This window comes from Paroedura picta, chromosome 2, assembly GCF_049243985.1.
Source record: "Paroedura picta isolate Pp20150507F chromosome 2, Ppicta_v3.0, whole genome shotgun sequence".
In the NCBI taxonomy this organism is placed as follows: Eukaryota; Metazoa; Chordata; class Lepidosauria; order Squamata; family Gekkonidae; genus Paroedura; species Paroedura picta.
The window spans coordinates 4,557,779-4,585,739 of NC_135370.1; the positions used below are offsets into that span (position 1 = coordinate 4,557,779).

The 27,961-nt window shown below is 42.2% G+C and overlaps 1 protein-coding gene across 5 annotated transcripts in view; it reads left to right on the forward strand.

Moving 5' to 3' along the window:
* ADAM23 (ADAM metallopeptidase domain 23) overlaps positions 1-27,961 on the forward strand; it is a 155,050-nt gene that overhangs the window by 34,623 nt on the left and 92,466 nt on the right. For all 5 annotated transcript variants that reach the window (XM_077319247.1, XM_077319249.1, XM_077319250.1 and 2 more), the window contains exons 4-11: positions 1,674-1,737; positions 5,226-5,308; positions 10,707-10,770; positions 12,474-12,546; positions 14,115-14,182; positions 17,019-17,084; positions 19,160-19,231; positions 23,373-23,539. In XM_077319247.1, coding sequence (XP_077175362.1) covers positions 1,674-1,737; positions 5,226-5,308; positions 10,707-10,770; positions 12,474-12,546; positions 14,115-14,182; positions 17,019-17,084; positions 19,160-19,231; positions 23,373-23,539 — 657 coding nt within the window. The remainder of the gene's footprint in view (positions 1-1,673; positions 1,738-5,225; positions 5,309-10,706; positions 10,771-12,473; positions 12,547-14,114; positions 14,183-17,018; positions 17,085-19,159; positions 19,232-23,372; positions 23,540-27,961) is intronic.

Below are 27,961 nucleotides of genomic sequence, written 5' to 3' on the forward strand. Positions count from 1 at the left end.
AGAAGGCCAGATCCTGAAGATGAAACTCAAATACTTTGGCCACCTCATGAGAAGGAAGGACTCCCTGGAGAAGAGCCTAATGCTGGGAGTGATCGAGGGCAAAAGAAGAAGGGGACGACAGAGAATGAGGTGGATGGATGGAGTCACTGAAGCAGTAGGTGCAAACTTAAAAGGACTCCAGGGAATGGTAGAGGACAGGAAGGCCTGGACGATCATTGTCCATGGGGTCGCGATGGGTCGGACACGACTTCGCACATAACAACAACAACCACCTATAGAACATTTTATACCAGTTTTTTCTAAGAATTTGACTGTTAGTAAGCTTTGGAATTCTAGTCCATATATATTCCCATTGTTCTAAGGTCACTTGGGTCTCGAAGTTTTGCATCCATTTGATCGTGCATAGTTTTATCTGTTCCATCTCAGTTTCATATTTCAATAAAAGTTTATATATTAGTCCTTGTAAGTGTGGTTTTTTCTTGGATTAATAAGTTTTCAAATTCTGGTATTGGAGCCTCTAAGTTTAATGGATGCTGGAATTCTGCTTTGAACCTAGATAGAAGTTGGTTATATTCCAGCCATTGAATTTCCACTCCTTCTTTCTCTAAAACTTGTCTTTCTTTGAACTTGCCGGATTTTGTTAAAAGTTCTTTGTATCGTAGACGTCAATCTTTTTTGTTGTGCTGTGCTAAAATGAGCTTCGATTGGTGATCTTAATTTAGATGGCGTTGGAGATAATCTGCTACCATACTTAGTCCAGATTTTTAACAGTCCGTCAATCCAAGAGTTCCCAGGTGTCTTTTGTTTTTGCGTTCCTGTCGGCCAAAGTCTTTCATGGAAATTGTTGCCTAAGGCCAAGATTCTGACCATTCTGATTCTCATGCTTAGCTACTGTGTGTCTGAAGGTCTTTTGTGAAGAACTTGAAAAAATCAGGATTCTGGTTCATATGAGCCAACGTGGTCTAGTATTAAGAGCAGTGGCTTCTGATCTGGTGATTTGGGCTTGATTTCCTGCTCCCCCACATGCAGCCATATGGCTGCATATCAGGACTCATCACCGCCCTGATAGTGCTGTTCTGACCAAGAAGTCCTGTCAGAGGTCTCAGCTCCACCGTCTGTTGTGGGGAGAGGAAGGGAAGGTGATTGGAAGCTGCTTCAAGACTCCTTTGGGCAATGAAATAAAAACCAACTCGTCGTCTTCATCATATGTATAAAGGATGAGTATGCAAGGAAAATCCGTACGTTGCCCAGTTCACACAAAAGAGTGACTGCATGTATTGGGTGTATTGCAAGGAACTACACACCTGAGACACACTGTCAGTGGGTTCCCAAACCTCATGGATGGGAAATCAGAGGATGATTCTAGTTTTCAGCATTTCTGTGCAAAATCAGTACAGAGATAAATACAGTGTTCATTCGCAGTATCTTTATTTGGTGATAACACAAATTCATTACTTAGGCAATTGAACTCATATAGAAGCTCAGAGAATAGTCTGGTATGTTGAGCTCCCGGCTAATACTGTTAGATACATTCAAGAATTCCCTGTTGTTATCTCCTTCTGAATGTATTTTGTTGACAAATATTTTAAAAATACAATATTTATTTTCAAATGTTACTGTACTTCTGTTTTCCTCACATTCTTTTCCATTTCTCTTCCCTCATTTCTTTCTAGTGATTTATTATCGTCTGATTATGTGGAGATTCATTATGAAGATGGAAAACCACAATATTCAAAGGTATTGTAAAAATCTTCTCCTGATTGAACAGTGAAAATTCACTAGCATATTCACTATTTAATTTTGTTACTAGTATTTTATAAAATCCAGAGCCCTGCTTTTGTCACAAACCATTTTCATTATGTTGGTCCCATACTTGTTGCCTACATTTTAAGTAAATAATGGAGGAAAATTTCAATCATGTGGCCATTTTTAAGGAGGGAGGACTTGAAATTGCCTTGCCAAATTGAACACATGAAATACTTAAGTCTTCTTTTGGCTGATGTGCTTCATTCAGTATGGGTAGCATATTAAATACTGTGTATCGTTAGTCTAATTGTCTTGCTCTAAATACAACTTCAGTAGTATTAGTGCCAAGTGTTTGCATTGTTGGCAAACAATATAATAATTACTGACAGTATACAAGATGCTGTGGCAGCAGGGAGCCTGTAAATCAGCTTGTAATTCTTGTTTTAGAGGAACTGTATTTACTGTTTGCCCTTCTCTTCTGTTGAATTGAAATGCATATTTTGAGTGATACTTGTTATGCCAAGACTCAACAAATAGTAATATTTGGTTTTAAAAGCAAAGAAAAACCATAAATTGTATGATTCATAGGATTTGCAGCTGAGATATGCCCTGTTTAGTGCTTTATCATATACTACTGTTAGAGATTTTTACCAGTGCTTACCTCCTCTGGTACTCTGCAAAATTTAGTAGATGGCATTTCAAGTCTTTGTAACTTTTGAAAAGAGATGATGCTTGCCATCAGAAAAATGTGTTGTAGCACTGCTTTTTGCTGTGCTGGAAATTGAGCTATTTCTGCTTGAAACATAAGTCTCCATTGCTGTAATCTGTAAGGTATGGTTCGTGCACCAAACCTTTTCACAAAACATGAGAGCAACAGATTTTCAGATTGTTACTTCTTTGTGTTCTTTTTTTCTACATGGTGAGATCAGAGGCAAGCCTTGGATTTCTATGCCTCGTTGTGCTTATGATAAAGCGGTCCTCAGCTATATCTGGAAATCCTGTGATTATTTGACTATAGATACAATATTCAAGAGAGGACCCATGTTGAAATAATTGGTATGGATGGTAGCTTTTAAAGGTGCAAATCTCAAGGTTCCCATTGTGTGAAAAGACTAATAGCAAATGTCAGAACAGTTCATGGTTTCATGTCTTTCTGCTGCTCTGTGGAAAGGCTTAGTACATACACTTTCCTACGTGGATGACTGCATTATTACAGAATGGTTCTTCTCAGCATTAACTCAAAGCCAAAGTAGCCATCAGTTGCATTACCAGTAGTACCGCAGTTGCTGAATGATGAGTCCTATTACAGGATTATACAGAATTTTAGACTCAGCAAATGGACCATCATTGCATACTGCAGTAACTTGATCTAGATTTCCTGGAGGATATTTTCAGAGTCAATTGATTAGGAAAGGCAGACAGAAACCTTGAGGTCACATGTTCTATAGCAAGGATCATTACTTTGTGTTCAGGGCAAGGACATTCTCATATACTAGAAAAGAGAATTTCAGTGCAGTTCTAAACAGTTCTTTTAAACCCAATGACATCAGTGGACTTAGAGAGGTATAACTCTCTTTAATGTTGCATTGTTAGTTCTAGATGGATTTGATAATTGCTAGAATTTTTCCTTCTCTGTTTGTTGAGATATGAAACCGAGGTGGTATGCTGCCCTAGCTGGCCACACCTAGGGGCAGGAGATACCTGGGCTGCAGAGCCTAGCTGGAGTCCACACCAGAGTAAAGTCAAAGTCCAGTCCAAGTCGTTAGGAATCAAAGCAAGCAGAGTTAAGGGCGAAGCAAAGAGTAGTCGAGGGAAAGCCACGGTCAGAGACCAAATAAGCATATATTCAACAAGGCCAATCCAATTACCATATGCATAGTCAAAAGCTGTTTGCTAATAGTCAGGGAAGCCAATGGGAGTCAGATGTTCGCAGACCAAGGAATCTAAGCCGGACCTAGATTGCATCCACGCTGAAGAGTTGCTGCTGTCTCTCCTAAAAGCAGCCCAGCTAATTGGCTGAACCTGGGGGAGGACTCACTCATCCTCCCCAGGAGCTATCCCAGCTGGGCCCCATCTACTTTGACAGCGTGTCTGCAGTCTCTGGCTCCTTTGACATTCAGCAAACACCATCCTTCTGCTTCGCCTGTGTCGCTCAGGAGAGCTGTCAGGGCTGGAATGCATCTGCAAATGCACCAAAGATGCCTCTTGGGAAGAGCCTGGCTGACTTGTGCTGCCTTCCCATGCTGCACATTCAGAGGCCCTTCTCTCTTCTGCCAGAGCTGGTTCAGCTGCAGGCCCTGGTTGCTGTGGCAACTCCTGGGAGATCAGAGGTTGCAGTGGGGGCATGACAGGTGGCGCAATTTAGAAATAGCAATTGTATGTTCAGCAGTGGAACAGGCTGCCTAAGGAGGTGGTGAGCTCCCCCTCACTGGTAGTCTTCAAGCAAAGGTTGGATACACACTTTTCTTGGATGCTTTAGAAGAAGAAGAAGAGTTGGTTCTTATATGCCACTTTTCCCTACCGGAAGGAGGCTCAAAGCGGCTTACAGTCGCCTTCCCATTCCTCCCCCCACAACAGACCGCCTGTGGGGTGGGTGAGGCTGAGAGAGCGCTGATATCACTGCCCGGTCAGAACAGTTTTATCAGTGCCGTGGCGAGCCCAAGGTCACCCAGCTGGTTGCATGTGGGGGAGTGCAGAATCGAACCTGGCATGCCAGATTAGAAGTCTGCACTCATAACCACTACACCAAACTGGCTTTGGGCTGATCCTGTGTTGAGCAGGGGGTTGGACCAGATGGCCTGTATGGCCCCTTCCAACTCTATGATTCTGTGATTCTGTATGAGTAAAGAAATTACATTGAGGGACCACATCTCGGAGTATGTCCCCACTCAGCAGATTCCAGCTTGTTGGTAGTCCCTGGCCCCAAGGAAGTGGCCTCAACCAGAGCCACAGGCTTCTCAGCCCTGGCTTCAGCCTTGTGGAAAGAACTGCCAGCAGGGACCCTATTGGAGCCGTCAAAGTTCTGAAAGGCCTGTAAAACAGTGCTCTTCCACCAGATTTAAAGTACTTTTTGTTGATTGAACATTGAGCTTTTCATTATCTAAACAGTTTTGTATTATGTACAGGAGAGGGGTTAACACTGTGTGCCTCAGTTTGGATTTCATGGAGCACAAATAGATAAAGGGGACTCTTTGCTTGCTTTCTCAGTCATTTTCTAGCAACAATTATTTTATGTTTTCCCTCAGAGGAAAGTGTTTTTCTGGAGATGCTAGCGATGGGTTTTATGTGACATTTTTATTTCAATAGAAACTCATTCTGTTTTTTCATCCACAGCCCAATTTCTGTATTCTAAATAGCACACTGTTTTATTGGAAACTCTTTTGTCCTTAAAACCTACATTTAAGTAGCCAGTCACCTGTCCACACAATAGGTGAAAAAGCAGTTGCAATAATTTTTGCTAATTATGTGTTATTTTTCAGGGTGGAGAGCACTGTTACTATCATGGGAATATCAGAGATATCAAACACTCCAAAGCTGCACTTTCTACATGTAACGGACTCCAGTAAGTGCTGATGGTATTAGTCATAATTAACAATATCTTAATAGTTAGTGGTTTAACTTAGTAATCTCACCTGTTACTATGGGGAGTCGTACCATTTTGCTCCTGAAAATAAGGTTATTGGTATTATAGTCAATTTTCTATTCTTAAGTTTGTTGAGAAGAACTCCCAGCACATATTGGATGCTGTCGTGGCTTGGATCTGGCTGAGTGTTTCTGTAGCTGCAAGAATTCCTGCCTATAAAGAGCAACTTTCTCGCATTCCCCTTCCCACTGCAGGCCCAAATGATCCTCTCCCTCACATGCTGCTCCCATAGGATGTTCAGGGGTCATTTGAAGCTGGAGCAGGAAGGGAAAGTAAGGCAGTCAAATTTTGCAGGCAGTCAACAGAAAGAAATCTTGGTACTCACAGAAACACTTGACAGAATCCAAGCTATTAACAGCACTATATTGCTTTGTAGGGATAAAGTCTCTGATACAGATGTTTAGGAGAACTTGAAAGTTTGTCAGATACCTAATATTGTAGTGAACCGTGAGCATCATTGTTGTATCTGATATGCAAGTGATTTGAAAAAGCTAGAAATCGGGTACCGGTCTTTGTTTTCCTCCCATAATGATGATGGGGTTCTGTTTGCATGGAGTGTGCATACTGGTTTGGGGTGTGCAGTCTGAGTGGAAAAACATACTCGAAAAATATCTTACTGGTATTTTAAGGTATTATTTAAACCAATTACAGGTCCTCTGATTGGATTGGCTACCAGTATAGCTGAGTACCAGTAAAAGCTGAATATTCCTTATTTGGGGATATTCTGCTATCCTGATCAGCTGGGTCAGCAGGAGCTGAGAGCTCCAGACCTCCTCAGCAGAGTCTGCCTCCTCTTGCAGCTTGGCTTAAACTGAGGTGCAAGAGGCACCAGTCCAGAATTGGCTATGGTGGTGTGGATCTCTCAGTTCCCACCATCCAAGGGGATCCTCTCAGATCTGCATGTGGTGATAAGAGACCTCCCTGCCACATGCAGTTCCTGGGGACAACTTTTCCTGTGACGAGGTTTAAACCCTGCTGCAGGAAAAAGCCACGTCAGCCCACCCCCGAAGCTGGGGGGTTTTAAAATCCATTTTTTCTTGGATTTATTGAACACGAAAAATTGGAATTTCTGAAAAATCCCAGATCCAAATTTGAAGGTATTTGAACCCTAGTTCCATTTGGAGAAGGGCCGGGTGGGGGTGGGGGGGAGTTTAACCTTTCCTTCTGCCTGCCAGATTTCTTTCAAACCCTCCAAGGCCACACTTTAGAATCAGAAATTAGCCTGGCTGGAAGTAAAATGGCCTTAAAGGATTCAGGAATTGATTTGGAAAGAACAGTATTTTAGTGCTGCCAAACTAGGGATGAAGATGAACTGAAAATGTATGCAGGGTTTCTTCTTACTCTTCGTAAGACAAAAAGAACCCAAGTAAAACTTTACTGCTAGTAGAGATGGGGGGTGGGGAAGCAAAGAATCACTTTGCCATTTGTGTGCTTCCCTGGTCAGTTGAGAAGGAGCACATGCCATATACAGAATAGATATCAGTGTATTTATAATTATTTTTGTTTCCTTTAAAAACATTCATAGATAATTGATACTAAATAACTGATATTGTCAGTGAGCCACTATTGGTGATACATAGATGGATCTTTTAGCAACTACCAATTTCCTCCCCCTTTAATATAGACTGCCTTATGTAGCGCCCTTCTGGTTTTAGATGAACCTTGGTCTGATCCACCAAGGAAATTTTATGTTCTAGGAGTCAGTTTTAAATTGTTCTCCATCCTGTTCATTTTCACTCAACTAGCTAGATTCTAATTCTGTAGGTACAGTAATCATAGAATCATAGAGTTGGAAGGGGCCATACAGGCCATCTAGTCCAACCCCCTGCTCAATGCAGGATCAGCACAAAGCATCCTAAAGCATCCAGGAAAAGTGTGTATCCAACCTTTGCTTGAAGACTGCCAGTGAGGGAGAGCTCACCACCTCCTTAGGCAGCCTATTCCACTGCTGAACTACTCTGACTGTGAAATTTGTTTTCCTGATATCTAGCCTATATCATTGTACTTGTAGTTTAAACCCATTACTGCGTGTCCTTTCCTCTGCAGCCAATGGGAACAGCATCCTGCCCTCCTCAAAATGACAACCTTTCCAAATACTTAAAGAGGGCTATCATGTCCCCTCTCAACCTTTTCTCCAGGCTGAACATTCCCAAGTCCCTATCTTCTACTCTTCATAGGGCTTGGTCTCTTGGCCCCAGATCATCCTCGTCGCTCTCCTATGTACCCTTTCAATTTTATCTACATCCTTCTTGAAGTGAGGCCTCCAGAACTGCACACAGTATTCCAGGTGTGGTCTGACCAGTGCCGTATACAATGGGACTATGACATCTTGTGATTTTGATGTGATGCCTCTGTTGATACACCCCAAAATGGCATTTGCCTTTTTTACCACTGCATCACACTGCCTGCTCATGTTTAGTTTACAATCCACAAGTACCTCAAGGTCTCGTTCACACACAGTGTTACCTAGAAGCGTATCCCCCATCCAGTAGGCATGCTTTTCATTTTTCTGACCCAGATGCAGAACTTTACACTTATCTTTATTAAATTGCATCTTGTTCTCATTTGCCCATTTTTCCATTGTGTTCAGATCTCGTTGAACTCTGTCTCTATCTTCTGGAGTATTTGCCAGTCCTCCCAGTTTGGTGTCATCTGCAGACTTGATGAGTAGTCCTTCCATCCCCTCATCTAGATCATTAATAAATATGTTAAAAAGTACCGGATCGAGCACTGAGCCCTGAGGTACCCCGCTACTCACCTCCCTCCAGTCTGATGAAACACCATTGACAACAACTCTTTGAGTGCGGTTCTCTAACCAATTCCCTATCCACCTAACTATCTGAAAATCCAGATTGCAATCCTTCAATTTATCCATCAGAACATCATGGGGGAACCTTATCAAAAGCTTTACTAAAATCCAAGTAAACGACATCAACTGAATTTCCACGATCCACGATTTTTTGAAGATTGGAATAATGTTTGCTCTCTTCCAGTCCTCCAGTCCTTAAAGAGGTCCCGAAGATTAGTGATCCTCAACCTGTGTGCTGCGGACCACATGTGGTCCTTCGACTAATTGGAGGTGGGCCCCGAAGGACGCCTCCCCCCCCCCGGCCCTTTACTTCATCCCCCCCAGCCCTTTACAACAGTGGTCCCCAACCTTTTTTAGGCTGGGGACCGGCAGGGCATTGGGCCGCGCCCGCAGGGACCGCGCCCGCGCGGGCCACGCCCACGCTTCGGGCCGCGCCCGCGCCCGCGCCCGCGGATCGGGCCGCGCCCGGCCGCGCCCGCCGGCCGCACCCGCCGGCCGCACCCGCGAGCTGCGCCCGGCCGCGCCCGCGGATCGGGCCACACCCGCGGGCCGCGCCCGTGGATCGGGCCGCGCCGGCGCGGCCTGCACGGGCGCGGCCCGGCCCTGATTCCTTCTCCCCGCCCTCCCGCAGTAAGTAGCTTCCCGGGCCGCAAGCTTGCGGCCTGGGAAGTTTTTTACTGCGGGGGTGGGGGGAGCGGGGAGAGGGAGCCGCGGCCCGGCGCCATGGCCTTTGCGGCCCGGCGCCGGGCCGCGGCCCGCAGGTTGGGGACCACTGCTTTACAACACACTTCATTGTTGTGGCGTGTCTGTATCTTATTTTGAAGGGATGTTTAAACATTACCATAGCGATCAGAGAGCGCTAGGGCAGTGGTTGAGAGTAGAGGAGTAAACTACCCTCCCCACACACACACACCGGGCCTCAGTAAAAGGCGTTGAGTGGTCCCCGGTGATAAAAAGGTTGGGGACCACTGCCGAAGATGATGGACAAGGGTTGTGCAAGTTCTCTGGAAAGTTCTTTGAGCACTCTCGTGTGCATTTCATCCGGCCCAGGGGATTTGAACTCATCCAGTGCAGCTAAATGCCTCTCGACAACTTCTCTGTCCATGTCAACCTGCCACCCAGACACTATCTCTTGGCTACTGCCATCTCTAGATGTGCCTAAACCCTTTGACCTGTGGGGAAAAAAACAGATGTTAAATAGGCGCTGAACCTTTCTGCTTTCTCTGCATCCTCCTTTAGAGTTTGTCCATCCGCACCCAACAGTGGGCCTATTGCCTCCTTTACTTTACGTTTGCTCCTCACATAACTGAACAATCTTTTCTTGTTACAGTGGCTTCCCTGGCCAATCTTAGCTCACTCTCAGCTTTGGCCTTTATTATGATTGATCTACAGTGCCTAGTAACCTGTAGGTACTCTTCTTTTTAGCTCTGTCCTTCCCTCCATTTCTTGAACATTTTCCTTTTCTTTCTTAGTTCCTCTTTAGGTTCTCTGTTCATCCAAATAGGCTTCTTAGAGCTCCTGCAGTGTTTTCGTCTTTCTGGGATAGTCATTGATTGAGCATGCAATAGCTCTTGTTTGAGTAGCACCCACCCTTCACATGCTCCCTTCCCTTCCCTTCCAGCATTCTCATCCATGGTATGACACTCATCATGTTTCTGAGTTTATTAAAGTTTGCCCTACGAAAATCCAACATCCGCGTCTGGCTACAAGCTTCCTTGGCTCCCCATCTCAAAAGGAATTCTATGAGGACATGGTCACTTCCCCCTAGGGTCCCCACCTCCTTCACCTCATCCACCAACTCTTGCCTGTTGGTCAGTATTAAGTCCAGCATGGCTGAACCTCTTGTGGGTTCATCTACCATTTGATAAATGAAATTGTCAGTCAGGCAGTAATCTCTACTTTCTTTGGAGCTTGCATATTTTAAATTGTATTTTATTTATTTAAGATATTTATTAACTACCTTTCTCCCCTGTGCAACTCTATGTAGTTTGCAATATGAATAAAACATTATAAAAACACAATAAAAGCAACAATTATAAAACCTATGGAAGTCACAGAGTAAAAAATACAATTAGGAAGGCCAGTAATGAAATGCAGTCCTAAATAAAACTGTTTTTGGTTGCCTCCTGAAGATTGACAATGGGGAGGGGGGGGGGTGCCAGGCACACCTCCCTAGGGAAGTTGTTCTGTAATTGTTTCTTTAATGTTCTCAACTTCTTGTTTATTGTAATCCTTTATTAACTTGATTGTATTCTTTTGTTTTCTACCCTTGCTATCCTGTAGAGATTTACAAAGTTAATTTACAAATTAGCATAAGGTTTTTTTTTCCATCACGCTCTTATGTTTTCAGTGGTTGCTGTCAAAAATACGCCTAATCATTTCAGACATAAAATTTACTGGTGTTTCAGTAAATGCAAAGCTTAGTGCAGTTACATATAATATTTCTTGGTATCATAGTACTTTTTAACTATATTTAGCGCTTCTAATCTTTCTTTTTTAATGTTCTAGTGGCATGTTTGAAGATAATACTTATGTATACTTAATAGAACCCATGGAGTTGACTCACAGCACAGTAAGTTAACATATGATAGTATTTTGATTTGTTACAGACATTCCTAGCGTTACGAGAATTACATGCAGCTGCCAGTTTTCAGTATCCTAAATAAGGATGAGCATGAACCAAAATGCCCCTACCAGGCATTTTTTGGACCTTTATCTGGTTCGGAGGTTTGGCTGGTTGCTAGGCTGACAGCAGAAGGGCTCCCTCACCCTACTATCAGTCTAAAATGGCCGCAAGCTATTTCAGTGATTGATTTTGCTCCCTCCCACTTAGAAGAGGGAGGAAACGAAATAGGCCTCTAAAATGTCTGCCAGCCATTTCAGACTGACGACTTCTAAATGGGAAGAAGGAAAATGGACTGGCTCGAACCAACCAGTTTGTTCTGAGTCTCGGGGCGAAGTTCGGTTTGGGTGTTTGGTTTAGGAAGGCTCCAAACCAAATCTGAATTTTCTGGTTCATTCTCATCCCTAGTCCTAAACCATCTGCAGTGCTGCCTTGCCATGCTGCAGTGCTAGCTCAGAATCTTATTGAAAGTTAAGAATGGACTAAGAGTAAATTTTATGATGGAATGGATATTATTTTTGTTTGGATCCAACCCGCTTTCATAAAGTTTTTAAAAACATTTGGATTGATTTGAGAAGTTATTGCAAGAGAGTGAAATTAGAGGTGCTGTTTCTCTGGAGCCAGTATTAAGGGACAGAGCTGTATCTCAGTGGTAAAGCATCTCCACCAAATACTTGTTGATGTGACAGATCCCTCCTCCTGACACTCGGGAGAATCTTTGCCAGTCAGAGTAGAGAATACAAACTTTGGTGGACTCAGTGTAAGCAACATTAATGTTAGAGAGCCAGTGTGGTGTAGTGGTTAAGAGTGTTGGACTAGTACAAGCTTTCTCAGCCCTGGAGTTTCTTGATGGCACTGGAAGGGTTTCCTGAATGAGTGGAAGTTAGCTTGGTGTAGTGGTTAGAAGCGTGGACTTCTAATCTGGTGAGATGGGTTTGATTTCTGCTCCTCCCCATGCAGCCAGCTTGGTGACCTTGGGCTCGCCACTGCACTGATAAAGCAGTTCTGACCGAGCTGTGATATCAGGGCTCTCTCAGTCTCACCCACCTCACAGCATTTCCGTTGTGAGGAGAGGAAAGTGAAGGCGATTGTAAGCCACTTGAAGACTCCTTCAAGGAGCGGCACATAAGAACCAACTCTTCTTCTTCTTTATATATAAACTTTTTAAATTTGTTAAACATTTATTGGGTGATATGACCATATATGGTCATGTTGACCCCCCATGACAAATGATGGGCCTAGAGTGGGGGTGGGAAGAGGTGGCGTACTGTGTGGGCTTGTACACAGCTCGGCTCCCCAACCATATTCTGCATGGTTGCACCACTTCTGGGTTTTTTCGAAGCCTGAAGAAGGTATCAGGGGTTTCTCAATGGTAGAATGGTTGAGAAAGGCTAGACTCATAATTTGGAGACCCAGGTATGAATTCCCACATTCCATGGAAGCTTGAGCCAGTCATACTCTCTCAGCCTAACCTCCCTCACAGAGTTGTTGTGGGGATAAAATAGAGGAGACAAGAACAGTGTAGGCTGCTTTGGGTCCCCATGGGGAGAAAGGCAGGATGTAAATGAAGTAAGTAAATAAATGTCTTTATATATTCTAAAGTGTTTACATTTAAATCACCATAATAGACCTGTGTTTCTTTCTGGTTACAGAGCAGCATGGGTAGGCCGCATGTCATCCAGAGAATATTAGCAACAAATGCCTCCAAGCAAGTAGAAGACCTTGGTATAACATTATTATACTATTATTATATTATATGCAATATAAATATTGAAATTATTTTACCTGTAGTTCATGTTTTAAATTTCAAAAATCAGTTGAACTTTTTTTGCTATATCAAATACTAAAAGATATTAATGAAAATATTGAGTTAATGCCCTGTCAGGTAACACAAAAGTTCTCGAATTCCATGGAGAACTATGTGGCCGTAATCACGGTAGTTGGTAATCTAAGACCTATGTCAGCTCCCTTGGCCTCATCTAGCACCAGAGCTTTCTCCATTCTGGCTCCCACCTGGTGGAATGAGTTCCTAAAGGAGATCAGGGCCCTGACAGAACGTGAACAGTTCTGCAAGGCCTGCAAACTGGAGCTCCTCCAGCAGGCATTTGGTTGAGGTTGACCTGAACCACCAATTCCCATGGGCCTTCCCCCTGAGCCTCCCTCCAATGGCACCCACTACATCTCCGCCCAACCCACTGGGCTATTGGTATGCGTTAATTTAATGTTCTCCATATTTTTCTTTTGTTCCACTATGTTGCTTGTTGTTATCACTGTATTATTGTTATCTCTACCATTTCTGTTTTATGTGAACCGCCCTGAGCTTCTGTGGAGGGCAGCATATAAATATAATTTAAAAAATAGCTACCTGCTGAAACATATTCAGTTCTAGGTGACAATTTGGTAGTTGTCCTTGGTGGTAAAATATTGTTGTTTTTCCCATTCATGGGTAAGAAGATCTTACTGGAGTTGCATACAATGTTTCCTTCTCACACTCATAAAATATTTGTCGCATTTAAAAATGAAACCCCTGTCTTCTTTAGGAACCCCAGTTATCTTCCTTTAGTAGATTGGTACTACTCATTTTCCCTCAAAGGACTGAATTTTGGGCATACCTACTCTCAATAAGAAAAGAGTTTTCCCCTGTCATATTTGTCTTTCTGCAGTCACACTCTCCAAGGTATTGAGGGTCCTGACATATAATTCATCAGGTTTATACTCTGCAGCATCACCTCTCTCCGTAGAGGAAATGCAAACAGAATGCAAGATACATGATCCAGCCAAAAGTCCCATAGCTTTCAGTGAGAGCATTTCAGCATTTAATTTTTAAATTTTATTTTATTAAAAATAAAATATGTATGCTTCTCGTGCTGTTTTGTTGAAATGAATAAATGCTTTGCTTTGGCTGTGTGATTACTACTGCTTATTCGTGGTTGATTAAGGAATTGGCAAAAATTTCCAGTTTTGTGTTCTTCATATCTCTGAGTTTATGCTAGCTTATCTCTTCAGCTATGCTAACATGCACCTTAGTTGCTGTCCTTAGCAATTTACAATCTGGCTGTAGAATTGTGCCCTTTAGTTCCTTTCATTCATAAAAACACATTAATGAATGTACCTGTTTTCTTTAGAGAAGCATCAGAATACAGAATACTGTATTTTGTAAAACACTTTTGTTTGAAGTTACCCTGTTACTTGTTATGCATGCAGTTAAGATATTCTGTTTGACAAAATGTGTGTCCTGTCTACTGTAGAGCTGAAATTAGTTACATTCATTGCTTTAATTTTATTTTCTATAGATACTGACTCCGCTTCTGAATGGCCCTTCCTATCTGAGTTGCAGTGGCTAAGAAGGAGAAGAAGGGCTGTGAGTGTTATGACGTCAGTAATGCTACACCAAATCACAAGATCTCTTTGGCTTTTACATATTTGGGAAACTTTGCTAAATGTAGTATATCTTCCTAGGTTCCCCTGGGTTATTGCTTCTTTTCCCTTGAGCAATACAGGTTAAATGCACACAAATAAAGTAGACCTTTGAAAAAAAACATTGGTTTATTAAGGGATTAAAAAAGATTTCACTATGCAACTGTAGCGTAACAACAGAGAAAGTAAAGAAGATAACTGATCTAATACATTGAATACCTGGTATTAGATGGTGTATCTTCTTGCAGTATAAAAATCTGAGCAGCAGCATAAAAGCATTCTAAATCATAGAATCATAAAATCATAGAGTTGGAAGGGGCCATACAGGCCATCTAGTCCAACCCCTTGCTCAACGCAGGATCAGCCCTAAGCATCCTAAAGCATCCAAGAAAAGTGTGTCTCCAACCTTTGCTTAAAGACTGCCAGTGAGGGGGAGCTCACCACCTCCTTAGGCAGCCTATTCCACTGCTGAACTACTTTTTTCCTGATATCTAGCTCTAACCAATTCCCTATCCACCTAACTATCTGAAAATCCAGATTGCAGATTGCAATTTATCCATCAGAACATCATGGGGAACCTTATCAAAAGCTTTACTAAAATCCAAGTAAATGACATCAACCGAATTTCCACGATCCAGCAAACCTGTTACTTGGTCAAAAAAGGAATCCAGGTTGGTTTGACAGGACCTGTTGGAGACAAATCCATGCTGACTTCCTTGGATCACCAAATTGTCCTCCAGATGTTTGCAGATCGCTCCCTTTAATATCTGCTCCATTATCTTCCCCACAACAGAGGTCAGACTCACTGGTCTGTAGTTTCCCAGGTCATCCTTCCTCCCTTTTTTGAAGATCATGAAGTATAACATATCAAAGCATATTAGCATGGCATGAGTATAAAGTTAGCATATTATTTTTATGTCCCAAGAGCAGTCAATACTTGAACTGAAATGTTTGATTGGGAGGAAAAATAAACCCATGTCAAATGTGGCTTAAATATTTTATTGAGACAAATTCATAGCTTTATGTGAAAAATTAATCCAATATTACTTATAAGAATTAAAGACAACATGGCATTTCTTTTCTTTATGTTGGAGGACTGGCAAATACTCCGGAAGATAGAGACAGAGTTCAACGAGATCTGGACACAATGGAAAAATGGGCAAATGAGAACAAGATGCAATTTAATAAAGATAAATGTAAAGTTCTGCATCTGGGTCAGAAAAATGAAAAACATGCCTACTGGATGGGGGATACGCTTCTAGGTAACACTGTGTGTGAACGAGACCTTGGGGTACTTGTGGATTGTAAACTAAACATGAGCAGGCAGTGTGATGCAGCGGTAAAAAAGGCGAATGCCATTTTGGGCTGTATCAACGGGCATCACGTCAAAATCACAAGATGTCATAGTCCCCTTGTATACGGCACTGGTCAGACCACACCTGGAGTATTGTGTGCAGTTCTGGAGGCCTCACTTCAAGAAGGACGTAGATAAAATTGAAAGGGTACAGAGGAGAGCGACGAAGATGATCTGGGACCAAGGGACCAAGCCCTATGAAGATAGGTTGAGGGACTTGGGAATGTTCAGCCTGGAGAAAAGGAGGTTGTGAGCTCCCCCCCACTGGAAGTCTTCAAGCAAAGGTTGGATACACACTTTTCTTGGATGCTTTAGGATGCTTAGGGCTAATCCTGCGTTGAGCAGGGGGTTGGACTAGATGGCCTGTATGGCCCCTTCCAACTCTATGATTCTATGATTCTATTTTTTTAAGCCACTGAGAACTGTTAACACACTGATTTTAGCACTCTGAAAAACTCGTGCACGATTTGCCATAGAAATAGTTGTCCTCTGATCAGTTTCAGTGGAATTTAGCACTTCTCCAAAACAGCCATTGGGATACTTCATGTCTTGTTAGTTCCATATCAGATTGGTGATTACAGTATCACTTCAGTCATGTGAGATACATTTAAGTAAGAATGCTAGCTTCAGATTTGATCTGTGTAGCCAATCAGGTGAATTCATAAATTGATTTTACAAGATTTGGCTTATTATATGTATTAGTGGCTTTATCCTGCCACCCCTGGTTTACAAATCAGTCTCTCACACAATTCATATAGGAATAATTAACTGAAAAACATTAATCATAGTTTTGAAACTGCCAAGGTTGCCTAACAGTGTAATGGCAAGAGTATCTTGCCATTTTATGAAACAACTCATCTTTAGAAGTGAAAAAAATTTCCACAGAAAAATAAAGTACACGAAAATTGTCCTCCCCTCATCTTTGCCAAGTAGTGACCAGGACTGGGGAATGCAAGGTTTATTTCATGATGTTACTCTGACTTCCAGTTGAAAAGAAGTGGCTGTTAGTGCTTTTTGTAGTTACACCACAACTATAAGACAGTACTTCAGTATTTTCAAGGTTTTATAAAAAAGTGTATTATATTATTAAAATATATTAAAAAATTTATCTATTGAATTTATTTGGAATGAATAGTTCACTGTCATATATGATATACACTAGTAAAATTGATTGCAAAGATTATAGGAATAGTTACATTTATTCCTGTTGCCTGATTCTTTAAATGTTTACTTGCCAATAATTGCTTCTGGGCTCAAAGAAATATTCTGTCAAGCAAATTGGCACTGGCTTTTGTATATTAATTATATTTTTGTAAAGAAAAAAATGACCTTTCCTATGTCAGTAATTTTGCTCTTGGCAAGAGAACAGAGCAGCACCAAATTCTTTTTTTTAAAACATTCAACTATAGCTTTTAAAATCTTACAGGCATCAGAACGCATATTTCAAGAAATGAAATACTTGGAACTCATGATTGTTAATGACCACAAAATGGTAAGTTTACAGATTTTCTTAACAATGTAATTATTAGTTAATATTAAAATATCCTCTTTCCAAGTACTAACTGTTGTGTATGCTTTGTTGATGTAATTTAAGAAATAAGTACAGTTTGCTGAGAACTGGAAATTGTGCACAGCTGTAAGGTTGTTTTGCAGAAGGGTGGGCTATAGATGTGATCAAAATCCAGCAGGTTACAGATTAGTTCCTTTTTGGTTTCTTGTTGAAAAGCTACAAAAAAGGCCATCTCCTGGAAGCAGTGTTGTTCTGCAACTACTAGAAGCTGCTGAACTGATAGACCAGTGGCACCTCTCTCGGGATGGGGAACTCCAGTTACTTGATGGAGCCAGCTTGGTGTCGTGGTTAAAAGCAGCAGTCTCTAATCTGGAGAACTGGGTTGATTCCCTACTCCTCCTACACATGCAGCCAGCTGGGTGACCTTGTGCCAGTTACAGTTCTGAGAGTTCTCCCAGCCTCACCTACCACACAGGGTGTCTGTTGTGAGGACAGGAAAGGTTAGGTGATTTGTAAGCCACTTTGAAACTCCTTTGGATAGATAAAGAAGACTTGGTTTTTATACCCTGCTTTTCACTACCAGAAGGAGACTCAGTGGCTTACAATCATAAAAAGTGGAGTACAAAAAAAATAGCTCTTCTTTTTTTACCAGTTTTGCCTTTAATTTGCTCCCCCTCCATATTCTTTAAGGTACTCTCTGGTATCTGTTCATTTTTTCATGGGATCTATATTGATACTTTCTCCCCCCGTAAATATTGTGCCAGCAAAATCCCTAAGGAGAAGAAATCTAATTTTTGAGCTTTCCCACTGTTGTTATCAAGACATCCCTTATATAATACAGTGTCTTAGAAACAAAACTTCAGATTGGGAGGTCCCTAGTTTGAATGTCTTGAATTCAAAAGAGGGCTTCAGGCAAAGCTGGGAAATGATAATTCATAAATGAAAATTCTTATAATAAATGGATTGTCATAATCCTGCATTTTTAATAGTAGGAATTGTTCAGTTGAATTTATGGTAACAGAAATGCAGCTCTTGTTGGATTAATTGTTAATATAACTATGAATCATTTTGAATCTATTTTAATAATCTTGAGATTTTTACATGCAAATTAGATAAGTATTAGTACTCCAAATTCCTCACCTTTCAACGCATGAGAATCCCATAGAAGAATATGGCTTTAAATTTGTCTGTAGTCAAGAAGAGTTGCTGCTCCTGGAAACACAGGTTTCCCTGCTGTACTGTTTGGTTTTACTCCTGCTAGAGAAGGAAATCCCTGTCCTGCTTTTGATTTTTGCAGTGACAGGTCTCTGTTTGCTTGAAGTGTAGGACAAGGAGAGGCTTGAAAAAGGCATGTTGCTTATTCTTGTTCTATGGACTGGCAGTTTCTGCAGATGTCAGGATGTAGCAGCTCATAAACCAGGGCTTGTATCTCGAAAGCTTGTTATTTTGCAATGTTTTAAACTTCTAGGTGGTTCAGAAAACGTTATTCCAGTTGAATCTGAGAAAGGGGGCCATTGAGAGCAAACTGCAAATGGTGTTTGCGATCAACAATTGAATAACTTCCATGTGGATAAATTCGAGTGGGTCGCCTTGTTGGTCTGAAGTAGCACAACATAAATAGAGTCCGATAGCACCTTTAAGACCAACAAAGATTTATTCAAGGCATGCATGCACTCTTCCATAGACTAAATGAACAACCATCTTAACTGTAGGAATATAATAATTTGCTTTTGCCTTGTCTACAGTTATGACGGTTGTTCATTTAGTCTGACGAAGGGTGCTTGCACTCAAAAGCTCACACCTTGAATTAAACTTTGTTGGTCTTAAGGGTGCTAATAGACTCTATTTTTGTTGTGTAACTTCCATGTGTAAACAATGAAGGGTAATTGATGCATTTAATGTAACCAAAAATTTCATCCAATTTTTTGTGTCATTATTAAAATCCATCTGTGTTAATAGTTCAAAAAGAAAAGTTTTTTTGTTGTTGTTTTCCAGCAGTTTTGCTTTTGACTTCTGGCAGAATGTACATTCATTATTATTAATGTTTTTTCTTCTAGTTCAAAAAACATCGATCATCCACTCCTTACATAAACAACTTTGCGAAGTCTGTGGTAAATCTTGTAGATGCTGTAAGTATTACTATGACCAGTGTTACTAATGACAATATATTCAGTATGTGTATTTGATACCAAGATGAAAACAGGTGTTAAAATAACGATTCTTACATTTTCAAACATTTTAGATAAATAAATGGTATTGTGATTCCTTATTTTTAGGGTGGCACCAATGTTGATTTTCAGGAGGAAAACAAGGGTTCTTTAAACAAATATTCTGCCTTGCAAACAAGAACTAAAATGACTGTTTTATGTTTGATATTGTGAACAGGTAACAGAAAAGTGTGCAAGAGATTTCATGTTTAAATATAGTCCCTCAAAGCATTCCAGGAGGAAGAGGTTTCTTGCATACATGCATACTGAGATGACTAGAGTGAGTCTGGAGGAAGACTCATGACGAAGTGGCGAGAACATTATATAGAATGCAGTTAAGAGCCTATGAGATGGCGGTGAAGTCGGTAAAATGCAAATTCTACTTGACTGAAATCGCATCTGCTAACTTGTGCCCTGCACAGTTATTAAGAGTAATTCAATCCCTTACCGCCCTGGAGGAAGGGCACCAAAATAATAACCAATTGGGCATCAACTGTGAGACCTTTGCGAGTTATTTGCTGATAAAATCTCAACACTCCACCACGACCTCCCTCCTACTTTAGACACAGAATGTGAGCTAGAGGCCCCTTGGCCATCTTTGGAGAGTACATTGAGTAACTTCAGATGACTCATGCTGACTGAAGTGGACAAGATGCTAAAGACAGCGAAACCAACTACTTGTCCTCTAGACCCATGTCCATCATGGCTACTAAAAACATCTGATATGAGTAGCGGCCCCCCTCCAGGAGATAATCAACGTCTCCCTTTCAACAGGAGAATTCCCGGAGGCACAAAAAGAGGCAATGGTTCACCTGCTCCTCAAAAAACTATCTCTCGACGTGCGACAACCTTCCAAGTACTGCCCTGTCTCGCACTTAGCGATTCTGGGGAAGATGCTTGAAAAGGGTTGTCATGGGCCAACAGTCAGCATACTTGGAAGAAGCTTCAATCTTAGACCCATCTCAGTCAGGTTTCTGGCTTGGTCATGGGAAAGTGCTAGTTGCCCTCCGTTGCCAGTTGGACTGGAGCAGGTTGGCGCTGCTTATATTATTAGACCTTTCAGTAGCGTTTGACACAGTCGACCATGAGCTTCTAGCTCACCACCTCGCTGATGCCGAGATCAGAAGGACTGCCCTTCACTGGTTGATCTCCTTTCTCCATGATCATGGACAGAGAATAGCACCAGGAGAGAGCTCATCAAGCCATCACCAACTGGCTTGTGGTGTCCCTCAAGGGGCGGTTCTCTCGCCAATCCTATTCAATATCTTTATGCGCCCTCTTGCTCAACTGGTGTGAACGTTTGGGCTGGGTTGCCACCAATATGCCGATGATACCCAGCTCTTCCTCCTGATGGATGGCCTCCCTGACTCTCCCCCAGAAACATTAGCCAGCCACCTGGAAGCAGTGACAAGGTGGCTCAAGCAGAGACATCTGAAGCTCAACCCTTAAAAGACGGAGGTCCTGTGGCTGGGCAGGAAAAGTCCAAGTGAGGAAGCGTGCCTACCCAACCTGGATGGAGTGTGGCTATCAGTGTCCCACTCGGCCTGGAACCTGGGGGTGATTCTTGATGCCTCCCTCTCAATAAAGGCTCAGATCACGATGGTAGCGTGGCTGGCATTTTACCACCTTTGCCAAGCCAAACTACTAGGACCCTACTTGGCTCCGTAACACCTAGCCATAGTTATCCACGCGACGGTCACCTCTGGACTGGACTTCTGCAACTCACTGTATGCTGGCCTGCCCTTATCCCTGATCTGGAAAGTTCAACTGGTCCACAACACAGCCACCAGGTTCCTCACAGCAACACCTCGGGAGGTCCCACATTCATCCCATTCTCCAGCAGCTATGCTGGCTCCTGGTCGAATTCCAGATCACGCTTAAGGTTTTGGTTATCACCTTCAAAAGAGCCGGTTTGGTGTAGTGGTTAGGAGTACTGACTTCTAATTTGGCGAGCCTGGTTTGATTCTGTGCTCCACCGCATGCAGCCAGCTGGGTGACCTTGGGCTTGCCACGGCACTGATAAAGCTGTTCTGACCGAGCAGTAATATCAGGGCTCTCTCAGCCTCCCCTCCCTCACAGGGTGTCTGTTGTGGGGAGAGGAAAGGAAAGGCAATAGTAAGCTGCTTTGAGACTCCTTTGGGTAGAGAAAAGTGGCATATAAGAACCAACTCTTCTTCTCCTTCAAGGCCACGCGTGGTCTGGGCCCAGTATACTTGATGGATCTCTGCCTCTCTGCCTACACCCCTCAAAGAGCCTTACACTCTACCACCTACAACTTTCTGGTGGTCCCTGGCACAAGGGAAGCCTGCTTGACCTCAACCAGGGCTAGAGCTTTCTCTGTCCTGGCCCCCACCTGGTAGAAGGAGCTCCCAGAGGAGATCAGGGCCCTGATGGAAGTTGTACAGTTCTGCAGGGCCTTCAAAAATGCTCCTCCGCCAGGCATTTGGTTGAGGTTGACCCAAACCACTGCTTCCCATCGGCCCCCCTGAGCCCACTGGCACCTTGTAGACCAATAAAGTTTTATTCAAGGTATAAGCTTTAGTGTGCATAGCACATATCTTAAGACAATCAAATTGGAGTTACAGAACCACATATATAAGTAGAGAGTGGGTCAATATGTTTACCAGATACAAGGGTCTCACAAGAAATAAAAAGCTAAGTTTATTAGGTCATCAATCGTTTGGGTTCAACTCTGTGAAAACATAATAAAGTGGAAAAGGTTGTCAAGTTTAAACATTAATTAATAAACATTAATTAATTAATTCTTGAACCTGAGAGGAACTAAAGGAGAACCTGGCAATATGCTTTATATTTTTCCACCCAAGCATGGAGGCAACCCCACAAGTGACCAGCTATGTAGAGTTCTGTCCTCAAATGTGAGAATTAAATTTCAACTTCCCATTCTAAATCACATTACATTATACCATTCATTACATTATGTTACAATCCACTATTGAATTCTGTTATTCCAATAAAAATACAAAATGAAGAGGATTGCTAGGAAAGCAGATATAAGGGCTGGATGGATGAGGTTAGCGTATGTAGTGAGAGAAGAAACCAATATTACTGTTGTCTTGGAGATTCCATTGTTTTGAGTGCTATAATAACTTGCAGCTCAGCAATTGACCTTTCCATTCTGATGTGAAATGATAATTGGGTTGGATCTAGCCTGCTTCTGTGGTCAATTTGATCAGATCCTCTCTTTATTATAGCCTCCACCTCTCAATGGCCCATTATGCATGGCCGCCGAAACGGCGATTTCGGGTGACATGGAAAACGCGGAGGGGGAAAAAGCAAAGCAAACCGCTTATGCATGGGACAGGACACAACTGCGGCAAAACCCAGAGTAACTGATTATGCACGCTGCGACCCCGGCACTGCTTCTGGTTGCGCCTCGGTCACCCGGAAGCTGTGCTTTCTTCTGTGTTCCGCTAACACGGCTTTTTCGGCGGCATGCAGCGAATCTGCGGCCGGTTGCAGCCGGCTCTGTGCGTTATCGGTGATTTTAGTTGCCGCCATTCCACCCTGAATGCGCGCTATATATATGCCTTTCTTCATAGGAACAGTATACAAGCAATAAAATAACATACTGTATATAAAACATCAAAAACCAATCAAAAAATACCTTAATACCCTTACCAGCAGGTTATTGTTATCCCTTTGCTCAGGCTTCCTCAGATGATCTCTGGAATAGCCCTGTTTTTCCTCCTTACTGTAAACTCCCTTACTGTAGGACCCCCCCCCCCCCCCGGACTTCTTCCAGTGCATTATACCCAATTTATGAGATGATATGTGGATGTGTATAGGTGTGAAAATACCTGCATGGGTCTTCCGAGTGGGTACATGAATGAGACACTGTTACTTCTGTATGATTAGATTTACTGCGTGCTTTGATTTAGTGTAAACTTAATAATTTTAAGAGAATTAAGAGGCATATTGGCTAATTATATACCCATGTTCCCCTCTTCCTTTTACCCCTTTTGTCCTTCCACTGACTAATTGGCTAATTGTGCATGTTTGACCCAGTGTTCTACTCCTGTGCCTGTCCTGTCTCTTCCTTCAGATTTACAAGGAGCAACTGAATACCAGGGTAGTTTTGGTTGCTGTTGAAACCTGGTCAGACAGGGATCGTATCACTGTTCGCCCTGACCCAAGGCAGATGCTTCATGATTTCTCCCGATATCGACAGCAGTACATCAAACAGCATGCTGATGCTGTTCATCTTCTCTCGTATGTATTATCACTCAGCTTTAATATTTTTTGTACATTGTTCCTTTTCCTGAAGGTCTCTGCTGCACTCGCTCATTTATGTAGTTAGACTTTTTTTTTAATTCTAAGTTTTTTATTTTATTTTCCAAGATTAAAGATAGTACAATGCAAGTAATCTACATTATTGATACAGAAAGAAAAAGATTATGCTCTTCGTTTGATACACTTGATACCTCGTTTCAATCCCCTTTTAACTTATTTTCTTAGGTAAATCAGATAAGGGCCCCATTGTTCTTGAAAAGCCTCTTCTCTTCATTTAAGATTATAAGACTCCACATGGCTACAATATTATGGACTTTTACCCAAAGCTTATAATCTTATTCACGTTTCCACCACATTTAAAAAGAGAAGCCTACTTTGTTACCATCATTTCAACATTTGTTTGCATAGTTTTTAACAATTTTAGCAATCATAAACAATTTATACTTAACGCGGTCTTAGAGCCATCCACATTTCCACTAGGGAAAAGAAAAAAAGAAAAAAAAAGCCTACTTAGTTGTACGGAAAGAAAATATATATATATATATAGGTTGTTAAGGTTGTTAAGTTATATAAGTGTAAGTTATTAATACAAAAAATGGTAAAATAGAGTCTTCATTAGTTAGTTGTATAGAGGAAAAATATATGAGTTGTTAGATAAGTATAAGTTATATAAATATAAGCTGTTAATACAAAAATAGTAAAATAATAGTAAAATAAAGTCTTCGTTAGTTACATCTACACCTCAATTAGGTGCCTCCTTTTAGTTATGCTTTAAGTTTAAGCTGAGAGTCACTACAGAGATATGTTAAATAATTCAAATTCAGCTAACATAGGAAATCTAAGACCCCACACTTACATGGTAGTATAGACTTACAATGGACAGTAAAGTATAGTCTTCATCTGTTATTCTTAAACCCATTCCATTAAGTGTCTCCTTTTAATTAAGCTTTAATTTTGGGCTGGGAGACACTACGAAATTAGATTTAATAATACAGATTCAGCTTACTTAGAAGATCTTAGACCCCAGATTAACTTCTTAACTAGTTATATTGCCCATATGGCTACAGAAAAAAGGAAAAGGAAAAGAATTTCAACCACTGTGTCTCATTTCCGTTCCCCAAACTTCTTAAGGGGGTCTCATATCGAGGCTTGTTGCATCTTGTTGTTCCCAATGACTTATGTTCTGTCCAGTTGGCCTTTGGCTTAGAAATTGCAGTTGTAGTCTTTCCCTCGGAGTATACATCGGTGAATCTTGAAGCAGTTGTACCTCCTGGGCTCCAATATCAGTATAGTTTTTTTTCCAAGAAGCTCCTTTCAATCGATTACTTTCACAGCAGATCCATATATCTTTTGATTGGTTCTTGTGTACTGTTGCTTTGGAGTGGCTGTATGTCTTTTTAGGTAGGGTGTCCTTATCTAGGCTGCAAAGCTCCGACATCCCCTTTTCCATCTCCATAGTTTCAAATTTCTCTTCTGCTGGTAATTTTCCACCTTGTTTAGAGCTATCATCAGTCACTGTTATTGATTCATCATTCCTGTTAGAGACTTCTTCCTTGCCGCCTTTGAACTCCTTGAGCATATTTTTAAGCAAGCCATCTGTAAATGCTTTCAGATCTTGAGTTTGTTTCTCTATTAGATGAGCAATTTTTTTTAGCATAGACATGTTCTAGGCTTGGAATTTTGTTAGTTTTAGGCAATTTTGCAAATAACCAGTAGAGGTCCTACAGAGTCCTAACGAAAGCAATAGTCTGTTTTGATATTGAACTCAGTAAAGTAATGTCTCGTACTGGAACAGAATTCTCGCGAGATCTTCCCACCCACGGCTCTTATCTCTTATCTCTGAAAACCAAAACAAATGCAGTAAGAGCTATTACTAATTAGTTTGAGTTGATTTAAGTCCTTCTTCTACTTAGAAAAGAGAATTAGCCTGCCTCATATCGAGGTGGCTTCAAGCAGAGCCAGAAACGGGGGGGGGAAAGGAGAAATGGAGAAATACTTGCATCTCTGTGCGTTGATTGATATCTTGGAATTTAGCAGATGTCCTCCCCTCAGTTCACAGCATTCGTTTGCAGTAAATCGTAGTAGAGGATCAAAGTAGATTCTTGAAAGAAGAAAAGAAAGGAAAGAAAAGTCCAGAATATGGTCGGCGTCCTCTTGGCCCAAAACACTGACAGCCTTTAATCCAGGGAGATATACTCCCTAAAGGATTGGAGACCCCAAGAATTCCCTAGAGCTTCCTGGGTAGAAAGGTGAGGTGGGGTTTGCGTACCCCTCCTCTTTTCTGCTAATTGCTTCTGCAATTAACCCCTGTCAGGCTTCAGAGAAGCCTGCAATCCCCTCAGGACACCATCTTAAGCCACACACCCCTAATTAGACTTTTTTTGTGCTGCCTTTCTAGTCACCTGCCTTAGGTGGTTTGAAAAAAATAATACAAGACATTAAAGGAAACCCAGCCCAGCATAAAAGGATAGAATACAAACCAGACTATTGACAGCTCAAAATAACACTTTCTAGACTAAAACTGTGTTAAAAGATCGACCCCTTAATGATCTACTTATTCCTTCCTAGGGAGACCTCCTGTTTATGCCTGTAATTGCCACTGGAAAAATAAAAGCATCTTAATATTTATTGTATTTATATTCTAACGTTTAGATTGCCCTACCTTGCCAGGTGAGCTCTGGGAGATATACAACATACATACAGTAAAATCATATTAATATCTAATAAAACATTCTAAAATTCTGCTTTCACCATTTCCTTTCCCATAGATGTCTTCATTGCCTGTTTTATCTTAGCATAATAGTGGGATGATCTTCAGGTCCAGTGAGGAGACCAGAGTTGGAAGGACATGAGAAGTGGAGGGAAGCCCACAGATGTTTTTCTATCACCCTGGCCTCAATCATAGGCCTGGTGGAAGAGTGCCATTTTACAGGCCCTGCAGAACCTTTAGTTCTGTCAGGGCCTGGATCTCTAATGGCAACTCAATTCACCAGGTGGGAGCCAAGGTTGAGGCCAGTCATCACCAGGAATTTGGTATTTGCCAAGTGCAAAAATCACTGAGGGATGTTCTGGGAGAGGCAGTCTCATAGATACACAGGGCCCAGACTGCATAAGGTCTTAAAGTTTAGTACCAGCACCTTGAACTCAAACCAGAACACTACCAGCAACCTATGCAGTTGATGGAGGGCAGGTCAAATATGGGCCCCACAGGGGATCCTCATAAGGACTCACGCCATCATATTTTGCCCCAGTTGAAATTTCCAGATCAAAGCCAAGGATATTACAGTAATTCAGTCTAGAGTGGACTGTTACATGGATCACTGTGGCTGGGTCTTCTGGGGACAGATAGAACTCTAGTAGCTTTGCCTGGTGTAAATACCAGGTGAGCTACATTCGTGATAATGAGTTTCCATAGAGAGAGAGGCATTGAAGATCACCCCCAAATTTCTGACAGAGCACTAAGTTAATAATTGTACTCCATCAAGATAGGGGAGGCACGCTTCTTCTGGATCTTTCTTTCCCAGCCACAGGACCTCCATCTTTGAGGGGTTAAGCTTCATTTGACTCTGCCAGAGCTGTCCAGGCCCATCCTCCAAACACTCAGCCAGTGAAATTGGCGGTATGTCCAGCTTGACCGCTTCGCGCCTTCCGATTGGGCTTTCACCTGGACAGACCAGAAGTCTAGCCAGTTGGGTGAGGGCCTAACCAGAAGGCGCTTCGCCCTCACCAGGACAGGATAGAACTCTACCCAGTTGGGATGCACAAATCCTCAGACAGGTCACGCCCATTCAGGACTTTGGGCCAATCATTGGGCTAAAGTTCTGACAGGGCCCGCCCACCCAGGTCAGCCAGGGGGAATCTGGAGACATCGCTGACAGTCTACTCCTGACCACCACAGGGAGAGGAGTTCAGTAGGGCTGCCAAGGGGGGTGAGAACAGAGGCTTGGACAGGCTGTGCCAGCTGTTTTTGCCCCAAGGCTGCCGTAACTGTCATGTCCAACAGTAACTTGCCTCAGAACCCTGACAGAGCTGGCAGGAGGCTGGTGAGTGCGCTCTCTCCCCCCTTTCTTCAGGCCTTCTGCAAAGTAGCCTCTTACAGCCCATGACTGAGTGGAGGGATGCGTTTCCGAGAGCAACGCAGGGGAGTCTGAGGGGATGGGTGAGGGCCTTCCTTTTGAGGAGGGGGATCTTTCCCCTTCTGCCAAACAGTTGGCTGAAAGGAAGGCTACAGAAAAGCCTCTTCTCACATAAAATACTGCTGTGGCTGGCCATGCTGCTGGAGGGAAGAAATAGCCAAGCAATTCTCTGCAGATTTGAGACTTACCACACAGGGTTGTTGTGCAGGTGAGACTGGAAGCTGTTGCAGAGGTTCTTTTGCCTCCTGTTTCATCTGCACAACAA